Below are 11,676 nucleotides of genomic sequence, written 5' to 3' on the forward strand. Positions count from 1 at the left end.
GTAGATGCATAGAGTCACGGGCCAGGTGCTATGGCTGGAGCTCTGCTCGCCAAAAGGATTCATGCCATCAGTACTTAGACCAAATCTTATGTTCCTTGCGTCAGCTGCAAAATCTTTGAACACTCTGTCGATCTTTCTCCATTGCGTTCCATCAGCGGTGTGTCTCAACTCCCCGTCGGACTTACAGTCCTCTTTGTGCCATCGCAACGACTTGGCATGCTTTTTGTTCCTGAACAGACGTTTCAACCGTGGTATTATAGGAGCATACCACATCACCTTGGCGGGAACCCTCTTCCTGGGTTTCTCGCCCTCAACATCGTCACCAGGGTCATCGCCTCTGATCTTATAACGCAATGCAGTGCATACAGGGCATTCATTCAAATTCTCGTATTCACCGCGGTAGAGGATGCAGTCGTTAATGCATGCATGTATCTTCAGAACCTCTAAACCTAGAGGGCAGACAACCTTCTTTGCTTCGTACGTACTGGCGGGCAACTCGTTATTCTTCGGAAACATATTCTTCAACATTTTCAGCAAATTTTCAAATGATGAGTCACCTACACCTTCCTGTGCCTTCCATTTTAGCAAATCCAGTGTGCAGCCCAGCTTTTTCAGACTATTATCGCATCCTGGATACAACGACTATCCTCTAACATGCGATCCAAATTCTCCCTATCCTTGACAGTTTCGCAGCGTCTCCGTGCATCAGCAATGGTCCGACCAAGATCATCAGCGGGCTCATCATGTGCCTCTTCCTCAACTTCACCTAACCCTTCCCCACCTTCAGCATCATCCTCCATGAAAGTATCACCGAAATGATCATGATAGTTGTCATCGATATCATCCCCTTCTTCATCTTCTTCCATTCTAACCCCTCTTTCTCCATGCTTGGTCCAACAATTATAGCTTCGCATGAAACCGTGCCGAAGCAGGTGCATGTGAACGTCTCTTGAGGAGGAGTAACCCTTCTGATTCTTACAGACAGCACATGGACAGATAATATAACCTTGCTGCTTGTTCGCATTTGCCACTACGAGGAAATCTTTCAAACCCGTAGTGAACTCGCCGGAGAGTCGGGGACCGTACATCCATTGCCGATTCATCTGCATTATTATTATATAAAGTATATAATTAACCATCATGCATTTGTTAAACTAACTAGCTAGAAATAATACAAATTAAACAATGAACTACACACATGCATATTTTATCAATGACACATGAAAGGTTCAAGTTGCTAACCGCGATCGTGGAGGAAAAATAAATAAGAAAACTCAAGTGTGGCTCGGACACTTCATATCATGTTTGTTTCAGGTTCTCGGGCATTTCATCGAACACCTTGTGTGCATAGGAGGAACCAAAAGCAAACCCACCACCCCCTTCTGAATATTGTGAAGTGAGCTGAGTGAAGTGAAGTGAGCTCAGTCCTATATATAGGGATGGGCCTTTAGTCCCGGTTGGCCTGGCCAACCGCGACTAAAGGCCTTCGGGGACCTTTAGTCCCGGTTGCCTGGCCAACCGGGACTAAAGGTCCCCGAAGGCGTTTAGTCGCGGTTGGCCAGGCCAACCGGGACTAAAGCCCCTCCCGTCCGCCAGCTGTCGACCGAGCGCGCTGGGCCCAGATAGTTGGTCGCGGGTCTCCTCGCGAACCGCGACTAAAGACCCCTTTTGTCGCGGTTCGATTATTTTGGGGACTAATGGGGGCGTATGGAAGCCTCTTTTTCTACTAGTGTAGAGGACAGATCTTTGATTCTGGAGCAAACGGCATGTTGGTCCTCGTTCTATCAGTCCTCACACTTGTCTTGGATGTAATATCATATAATGCAATTTCGATATATGGATACATGTTTGAATGCTGATACAATAATTTATATATGTACTGCAATGTGATGTCATCATTAAGTGTAAAATGCTGCCACTGCAGCAAAAACAATGTCAAGGCAAATTTCCCTAGGCGAGCTTACAAGTGGCGGGCGCCCCCGCCACTGTAATATATTACCAGTGGTTGGTCATAGAAGCAACGGTTAATATTGCGCGGTCATTGTTCTTCAACCAGCCGGAGCGCTAAACATTCCCGACCTCTTGTTCTCGACGAAGACCACGCATGCACCCCTTTTGCCAAAACCGCACTAGTCAACATACTTCCTCGCATTTACCTGGAAAGTCTTGGGCAAGGTCCTGGCTCAGCCTCGCCAGGATCGACGCTCCTCGCTGCCGTTTGTCAAACAAGCAAAACTAACTTTTTTTTGATGTAGTACTAGTAGTAGAAGTTAATGAAAATTGGTTGTACCTGGACCTGAAGTTGTGTATTTACAACGGGACGTAGTGGTACACAATGCCTATTTTCTGTGCAAATCAGCTTCACAAACTAGAGGGAAGAAACCCGTCGTCCACAAACGTCGTCGCCCACGTCCTCGAGAACACGGTGTTGTCGAAAGAGCCGAAGAAATCGTCCAGCCCCACGGGTGCCCGGAGCTTGGACTTGTCGTCCGCCAACTCCGCAGCGATGCAAGACGATACTGAGACCGCCTCGCCTGCCGTCGTCGTGCCCCGCGGTGACTTGGGTGGGTGGTGCGCGAGCGTGGTGATCGGCACGGGCACAGCGTGGCAATGGTCGTCGATGTACGTGACGATGAGCACCTCGGGCTTGGCCGGGCTGCGATCCACCAGCTTCCGCGCCGTGCACGCCCTGAGGCTGCTGCACTTGTAGTAGGCTCTGCACAGGCATTTCTCACTGCATCTCACACGTCTGGTGGAGCTTGGATTCGTCGGAGAAAGTTAATGATGTAGGAACAGTTGATTACCGAGGAAACGGGGAGGCCTTGATAGGTTTCTGGCCGTACTTGCGCCACGCCCACAGGTCGTCGGCGGTGCTGTTGGCGACGCCGCCGTGGGCCACCGGCACCAACCGCACCACCTTCTTCTTGCTGCTTCGACCAACCAAACATTACTGATCATCGCTTCATACGGTAACTAACCAAGAGATGATCTTTATACGCACCTTGTTTTCCGCCGCCTGTGGGTGGGAGTGCCAACGCCCGGTTTCCGGCCAGTCTGCTTCCTTCCCGGCAGCGTCTGCCCGGACGTCGAGAAGGAGATGGGCACGTTGCGCTCGCGGGACGTCGACGACGGCGTGATGGAAAATGGCGCCCGAGGCCGCTCCATGACGTCGTACAACGACGACGAGGACGAGGAAGCCGCCTTCATCCGTTGCCCGACGAACTCCCCGGAGGATGCCACACGGGCGACGACTCCCCGGCCAGCCCGCGCGGCTGTAGGCTCTGGTTCTGCTTCCGAGGCGGGAAGTACGGTCGAGCCGCCGCAGCTCCTCACGACCGCCTCGAGGCCCCAATCGGCGGAGTCCATGATCAGTTTGGTCGAGGCAGAGGAGAAGAGAGTGTGGTTGACTTCGGCGCGGGATTCTTGGAGCGTGTCATCGTGCATGCATATATAGTGCTCCCATCGATTGGTAGAAAGTCAAACACGCCGCCGAGTGATTTGCAAAGCATGAAAAGCGTCAACGAGTATACTACGATAAAAAAAACACTCTAGAAATATATATAAAAAATAAACTCACTAGGAAGTCCTGCTGTTTCGCTTTAAGAAGGCGAATGCGCAAGATCGCATCCACACTTGACCGATCGACCGACCTACCTAGTTTCATTAGGTATGTCATGTGCTGAAACTGGCCATGTGTGCATCTCTCACTGGACCAGCTTAGCAAGGTGCTACATAGGGATCGATGCATCCAGGATTGCAGGATGTACTTGCACCGTGGGCCATTTTCATGCCTTCAAGGGCTCCCACATGAGTCATGCCGTTTTTTCTTCTTAAGTAAAAAAAACTGAAGATGCCATTAACCTCCATGCACGTTCCTCCTTTGTAGAACAACTTTTGCGGTACTTATCCTCACAAATACATATTTTAATGCGAACCAATCTATGGTTAGATGGTTAGAAGGACAGTGATATTCGCAGCTCATCAAGGTTCAAATTCTAGTTCTCGCATTTTTCTGGACTTACTTCAAGTCCCATCGATTACTAGGCGCCTATGGTGACTTCGAAAATCTCAAGATTGCGCGTATATATGAGTATTTGCATTCGTACTACGTTAAAAAATACATAATATAACTTGTCAGTTACAAGATTGTTATTTTTCTCAATAAAATTTTTAGAAGATTGTTATTTTAATGTGAAAAATGTTTGTCACATTAAAAGTTTTTTCCTTCACAACACTTGGTTATTTGATTAAAAAAATACTCCTCCCGCGCCGGCCCTTCAAAGCTTCATGCAAACTCTGAAGAACTTGGTTGGTGGGCCCACTTCCACTCGCTCGTATCTCGCCGCGGCCTCACACCCTCTTCGTTGGTTCTCTTTCTCTCTCTTTTTCCTGGGCACCTCGCTCTCCCAACCAAGCTTCCAATGTTGCCTCTGTTGCCGATAAAGACGACGACCACATCATGCGCCGTTCTCTCCCAGCGCAACTCCGGCCCGCCTCTATTCTTCTGTCCCCCAGCACAGCCTTGTTGTTTTGCCATCACTCACGGCCCTATAGTGGCGGAGCGTGACCAGCAACCAAGAGAGGGTCAAATTCAAACTAAAAGCAAAATATCCATGAAAATAGGTGCAATCAAGTTTACATGGACATGGCAATTAGAAATTTATACACCGTTAGAACGTCTCTGAATCAATTTTCCTTAATTGAATTTGAAACATATATTGCTTTACTCCTTGTTCAGCAATTCATCTCGTCTGCAAACGCCGCATTGGGCCGTCAAGATGCAGCACTTTTAGCAGCATGAGAAGAGCAGTCGTAGTTGTGGTGTGAAGATGCAGCAGCAAACCACCGCCAACGAATGCAGCATGGCAGGAGTCCGAGATAAGGAGAAGGGCAACATCAGCAGTGGCTTGAAGATGAAGTAGCAAGCTTCCGATGTGGCGGCGGATCGCAATCCAAGCCTCGATGGAGTAGTTGAGAAGGGAGAGAACAAGATTGGTAAATTGGGACCTGGGAGGAAGACCAGAAACCAAATCGCCGTCGAGGCTAGAGAGATGCAGTTATCAATCGTGAGTAATTGAGAAGTGCATTGGGTTGAGGAGGAAAATTATGTACTCATTGAAGGGATTGGACAAAATCGTAGTAATAAGGAGTTTCGCTTTTTGGAAGGGGGGCCAGCCACTTTCGGCCCTCGACAATTTCCGGCTCAACGGCCATGGCCTGGGGAATGTGAGTGAATGACAATGACGACACGACGGCCAGGACAATAACCCCATCAACATCCAATATGACAACGAGAGGCGGGTGCTGGTGATTTCTAAGATTGTGTTTCTGCTGCGCAGCAATGAGACTTTGAATGTGAAGGGGTGCCGAATATCCGAGCCTAATACCAAACAGACATCACACCAACATCCAACATCTAACGTCGGATGCCCCATCCAAGCCACAATACCTGGACGGGGTTACACATCGGTCCGGCGCACTTGCAGTGGCCACCACATGCGCACCTGATACGTCTCCAACATATCTATAATTTTTTATTGTTTCATATTATTATATTATCAACTTGGATGTTTTATATACACTTACAAGCAATTATATATCTTTTTAGGACTAACCTATTAAGTTAGTGCCCAGTGCTAGTTGTTGTTTTTTGCTTGTTTTTGGTTTCGCAGAATATCAGTACCAAATGAAGTCCAAACGCCACCAAATTTTTTGGAGATTTTTTCTATACAAAATAGACACTAGTAGCTCCGCGAGAAGACCAGAAGATGGATCATGGGCCCACGTGGCTCCGTTTGACCTAACTCTGCCTCTATAAATTCTAAAAAATCCTGAAACCAACAAGGGAGTCCACGAAATACTTTTTCCGCCGCCGCAAGTTTCAGAACCACGAGATCCCATCTGGAGGCCTTTTCCGGCACTCTGCCGGAGGGGTATTCGACCAAGAAGGGGCTCTTCATCATCCTTGCTGCCCTCCGATGATGCGTGAGTAGTTTACCACGGACCTACGCATGGCTTCTTCTCTCTATTTGATCTTCAATACAGTGTTCTCCTTGGTGTTCTTGGAGATCTATTTGATGTAATGACTTTTTATCGTGTGTTTGTTGGGATCTGATGAATTGTGAGTTTATGATCAGATCTATCCATGAATATTATTTGAGTGTTATCTGAACTCATTTATGCGTGATTGTTATAGCCTCATATTTTTCTCTGATTTATTGGTTTGGTTTGGCTAACTAGATTGATTTATCTTGCCATGGGAAGAGGTGCTTTATAATGGGTTCGATCTTGCCGTGCTCAATCTCAATGACAGAAAGGGACATGACACGCATGTATTGTTGCTATTAAGGGTAAAAAGATGAGATTTATTTCATACGTGAATTTATCTTGTCTACATCATGTCATCTTGCTTAAGGCGTTACTCTGTTTTTTCATGAACTTAATACACTAGATACATGTTGGATAGAGGTTGATGTGTAGAGTAATAGTAGTAGATGCAGAATCGTTTCGGTCTACTTGTCTCGGACATGGTGCCTATATACATGATCATTGCCTTGGATATCGCCATAATTATTTGTTTTTTCTATCAATCGCCAAATAGTAATTTGTCTACCCACCGTGTGCTATTTTCTTGAGAGAAGCCTCTAGTCAAAACTATGGCCCCCGGGTCTATCTTTTATCATATATTAAAACCAAAAATACCTGCTGCATTTTTTTTGTATTTTTGTTTGATCTATCTATAAAAAACTATAACGTTTAATCTTGCTTATAACCATTGAGGGATTGACAACCCCTTGGCTCGTTGGGTCGCAAGTATTCGTTGTTTGTGTGCAGGTGCTATTTAGTAGTCGTTGTTGGTTATCCTACTGGATTGATAACCTTAGTTTCATAACTGAGGAAAATACTTATCTTTACTATACCGCATTATACTCTCATCTTCGAGGAAATCCCAACGCAGTTCACAAGTAGCAAGAATTTCTGGCGCTGTTGCCGGGGAGACATCATCGACAACTATCAAGTACCTACGCATAAACTTTCATGTCCTTGGATTTAGTTGAGATTTCTTAAGATTTAAATTGAATGCGTTAATGGATGACGTTGTTGGGAACGTGTCAATTTGATTGAGTTAATGCACGTGTCAAATGGGCCAGCCCAAATTGACCGCGCTTGAGCGGAAGGTCGCCTGTAAGACGCTCGCACACGTAATATAGGGTTTGCCGTGGGGTTGGAGGAAGTGAAGTGAGACTACCAACTCCCCCCTTCAGGAGCAGAGATGTTGATTTAAAAAATTATAAATAGCAGTAAGGAAACATGATGCGAAATGGACGTATCTCCCTACATGGGCCAGGCGCACAGCCCCCCTTGCCCATGCGCCATAGAGGAAACTCTAGCCCCCAATACAAGGAAAGGGGGGAGATTTGGAGGCCAAGTCCCCCCCTTTGGCCGTCGGCCCTAGGGGCTTGAAGGGCAAGCCTCCAACACCCCCTCCCCCCACGCCTATATAAAGGGCGAGGCGCACAGGCACAACAGTCATTCCAACCCTAGGCGCCTCCCCTCCTTGCTACTCCACCTCCTCCTCTGGCAGACGCTTGGCGAAGCCCTGCAGAATTCCTGCCACCACCACCACTAGGTCGTACTGCTGGCCTAGATCTCATCTACATCTCCCTCTCGCTTGCTGGATGAAGATGAAGGAGGCGTCACTGAGACGGACATGTGCATATCTAGGAGGTGCCATTCGTACGGTGCTGGATCAGATTGGATCACGAAGAAAGTACAACTACACCAACCACGTTCATTAGAACTTTTCCGCTATCGGTCTACAAGGGTATGTAGACTCAATCTCACTCATTGCTAGCATCTAGTAGATTTGATCTTGGTTGAATTCGTTATCTCGTAGGAATTTTTCTCCATGCAACGATTCCTAACAGAAATAAACATAGCTGGGACCCAAACCACAAAAAATATACCATCTCTATCATTTGCATGTGGGACCCAGACCACAAAAAAGATCTCTCTCTCTCTCTCTCTCAAATTCAATCTCTTGTTCATAGGACGTGATAACAAGCAAGCACCAAACAATAGTTTTTAATTGCTTAGGATTGTTGGGGAACATAGCATGCAATTTCAAAAAAAATCCTACGATCACGCAAGACCTATCTAGGAGATGCATAGCAACGAGAGGGGGAGAGTGTGTCCACGTACCCTCGTAGACCGAAAGCGGAAGCGTTAGCTTAATGCGGTTAATGTAGTCGAACGTCTTCTCGATTCAACCGATCAAGCACCGAACGTACGGCACCTCCGAGTTCTACACACGTTCAGCTCGATGACGTCCCTCGAACTCTTCATCCAGCAAAGTGTCGAGGGTGGGTTTCTTCAACACGATGGCGTGGTGATGGTGATGGTGAAGTAATCTGCGCAGGGCTTCGCCTAAGCACTACGACAATATGACCGGAGGAGTAAACGGTGGAGGGGGGCACCGCACACGGCTAAGAACAATTGATGTGCCTTAGAGGTGCCCTCCTGGCCCCGTATATAAAGGAGGGAGAGGGGAGGAGGCCGGCCTAGGGGCGCGCCAAGTGGGGGGAGTCCCACTTGGACTCCTAGTCCAATTCGGCCCCCCTTTCCTTTTACCGGAAGGGGAAAGGGGGAAGGAGAGGGAGAAGGAGAAGGAAAGGGGGGCCGCGCCCCCTCCCCTAGTCCAATTCGGACTCCGCCCTTGGGGGGGCGCGCCACCCTTGTGGGCTGCCTTGCCTCCCTCCTATGGCCCGTAGGGCCCATATCTTCCCCTGGGGGATTCCGGTAACCCCCCCGGTACTCCGATACGTACCCGATACATTCCGAAACACTTCCGGTGTCCGAATACTATCATCCAATATATCAGTCTTTACCTCTCGACCATTTTGAGACTCCTCGTCATGTCCGTGATCTCATCCGGGACTCCGAACAACATTTGGTCACCAAATCACATAACTCATAATACAAGTCGTCATCAAACGTTAAGCGTGCGGACCCTACGGGTTCGAGAACTATGTAGACATGACCGAGACACCTCTCCGGTCAATAACCAATAGCGAAACCTGGATGCTCATATTGGCTCCCACATATTCTACGAAGATATTTATCGGTCGAACCGCAATGACAACATACGTTATTTCTTTTGTCATCGGTATGTTACTTGCGCGAGATTCGATTGTCGGTATCCTCATACCTAGTTCAATCTCGTTACCGGCAAGTCTCTTTACTCGTTCCGTAATGCATCATCCTGTAACTAACTCATTAGTCACATTGCCTGCAATGCTTATTATGATGTGCATTACCGAGAGGGCCCAGAGATACCTCTCCGATACTCGGAGTGACAAATCCTAATCTCGATCTATGCCAATCCAACAAAACACCTTCGGAGATACCTGTAGAGCATCTTTGTAATCACCCATTTACGTTGTGACATTTGATAGCACACAAGGTATTCCTCCGGTTTCCGGGAGTTGCATAATTTCATAGTCAAAGGAACATGTATAAGTCATGAAGAAAGCAATAGCAATAAAACTGAACGATCATTATGCTAAGCTAACGGATGGGTCTTGTCTATCACATCATTCTCCTAATGGTGTGATCCCGTTCATCAAATGACAACACATGTCTATGGTTAGGAAACTTAACCATCTTTGATTAACGAGCTAGTCTAGTAGAGGCTTACTAGGGACACTATTTTGTCTATGTATCCACACATGTATCAAGTTTCTGGTTAATACAATTCTAGCGTGAATAATAGATATTTATTATGATATAAGGAAATATAAATAACAACTTTATTATTGCCTCTAGGCCATATTTCCTTCAGTCTCCCACTTGCACTAGAGCCAATAATCTAGATTACAATGTAATGATTCTAACACCCATGGAGTCTTGGTGGTGATCATGTTTTGCTCGTGGAAGACGCTTAGTCAACGGGTCTGCCACATTCAGATCCGTATGTATTTTGAAAATCTCTATGTCTCCCTCCTTGACTTGACCACCGATGGAGTTGAAGCATCTCTTGATGTGTTTGGATCTTTTGTGAAATCTGGATTCCTTCGCCAAGGCTATTGCTCCAGTATTGTCACAAAAGATTTTCATTGGACCCGATGCACTAGGTATTACACCTAGATCGGTTATGAACTCCTTCATCTAGACTCCTTCATTCGCTGCTTCCGAAGGAGCTATGTACTCCGCTTCACATGTAGATCCCGCCACGACGCTTTGCTTGGAATTGCACCAACTGACAGCTCCACCATTCAATATAAATACATATCCAGTTTGCGATTTAGAGTCATCCGGATCAGTGTCAAAGCTAGCATCGACGTAACCATTTACGACGAGCTCTTTGTTACCTCCATAAACGAGAAACATATCCTTAGTCCTTTTCAGGTACTTCAGGATGTTCTTGACCGCTGTCCAGTGATCCACTCATGGATTACTTTGGTACCTCCCTGCTATACTTATAGCAAGGCACACATCAGGTCTAGTACACAACATAGCATACATGACAGAACCTATGGCTGAGGCATAGGGAATGACTTTAATTTTCTCTCTATCTTCTGCAGTGGTCGGGCATTGAGTCTGACTCAACTTCACACCTTGTAACACATGCAAGAACCCTTTCTTTGACTGATACATTTTGAAGTTCTTCAAAACTTTATCAAGGTATGTGCTTTGTGAAAGTCCAATTAAGCGTCTTGATCTATCTCTATAGATCTTGATGCCCAATATATAAGCAGCTTAGGTCTTACATCGAAAAACTCTTATTCAAGTATCCTTTTATGCTATCCAGAAATTCTATATCATTTCCAATCAATATGCCATCCACATATAATATTAGAAATGCTACAGAGCTCCCACTCACTTTCTTGTAAATACAGACTTCTCCAAAAGTCTGTATAAAACCATATGCTTTGATCACCTCATCTAAGTGTATATTCCAACTCCGACAGGCTTGCACCAGTCCATAAATGGATCACTGGAGCTTGCACACTTTGTCAGCACCTTTAGGATAGACAAAACCTTCTGGCTGCATCATATACAACTCTTCTTTAAGAAATCCATTAAGGAATGCAGTTTTGACATACATTTGCCAGATTTCATAATCATAAAATGCGGCAATTGCTAACATGATTCAGACAGAATTAAGCATCGCTACTGGTGAGAAGGTCTCATCGTAGTCAACTCCTTGAACTTGTCGAAAACCTTTCGCGACAAGTCAAGCTTTGTAGACCATCAGCGTCAGTCTTCTTCTTGAAGATCCATTTATTCTCTATGGCTTGCCGATCATCGGGCAAGTCCACCAATGTCCACACTTTGTTCTCATACATGGATCCCATCTCAGATTTCATGGCCTCAAGCCATTTTGCGGAATCTGGGCTCATCATCGCTTCCTCATAGTTCGTAGGTTCGTCATGGTCTAGTAACATGACTTCCAGAACAGGATTACCTTACCACTCTGGTGCGAAACATGCTTTGGTTAACCTACGAGGTTGGTAGTAACTTGATTTGAAGTTTCATGATCATCATCATTAGCTTCCTCACTAACTGGTTTAGGCATCACTGGAACTGATTTCTGTGATGAACTACTTTCCAATTCAAGAGAAGGTACAATTACCTCATCAAGTTCTACTTTCCTCCCACTCACTTCTTTCGAGA

At 46.3% G+C, this 11,676-nt stretch overlaps 1 protein-coding gene across 1 annotated transcript; it reads right to left on the bottom strand.

The window, feature by feature from the left end:
• Positions 1-1,906: 1,906 nt before the first annotated feature.
• Positions 1,907-3,529, bottom strand: LOC109741644 (uncharacterized). The gene is made up of 3 exons (XM_045227263.2): positions 3,002-3,529; positions 2,805-2,927; positions 1,907-2,716 (listed from the first exon to the last, which is right to left on the bottom strand). The coding sequence occupies exons 1-3, from the start codon at positions 3,442-3,444 to the stop codon at positions 2,362-2,364; spliced, it is 921 nt and encodes a 306-aa protein (XP_045083198.1). The 5' UTR covers positions 3,445-3,529; the 3' UTR covers positions 1,907-2,361.
• Positions 3,530-11,676: the final 8,147 nt, after the last annotated feature.

The sequence above is a fragment of the Aegilops tauschii genome, chromosome 4 (assembly GCF_002575655.3).
Source record: "Aegilops tauschii subsp. strangulata cultivar AL8/78 chromosome 4, Aet v6.0, whole genome shotgun sequence".
Classification (NCBI taxonomy): Eukaryota; Viridiplantae; Streptophyta; class Magnoliopsida; order Poales; family Poaceae; genus Aegilops; species Aegilops tauschii.

Excerpts from the sequence above, each read along its gene's own strand:
- LOC109741644 (XM_045227263.2), bottom strand. The coding sequence starts at position 3,444 with ATGCACGATGACACGCTCCAAGAATCCCGCGCCGAAGTCAACCACACT. Across the intron at positions 2,928-3,001 it reads CACAGGCGGCGGAAAACAAG|CAAGAAGAAGGTGGTGCGGT; the intron begins GTGCGTATAAAG and ends TGGTCGAAGCAG. Across the intron at positions 2,717-2,804 it reads AAGGCCTCCCCGTTTCCTCG|AGCCTACTACAAGTGCAGCA; the intron begins GTAATCAACTGT and ends ATGCCTGTGCAG.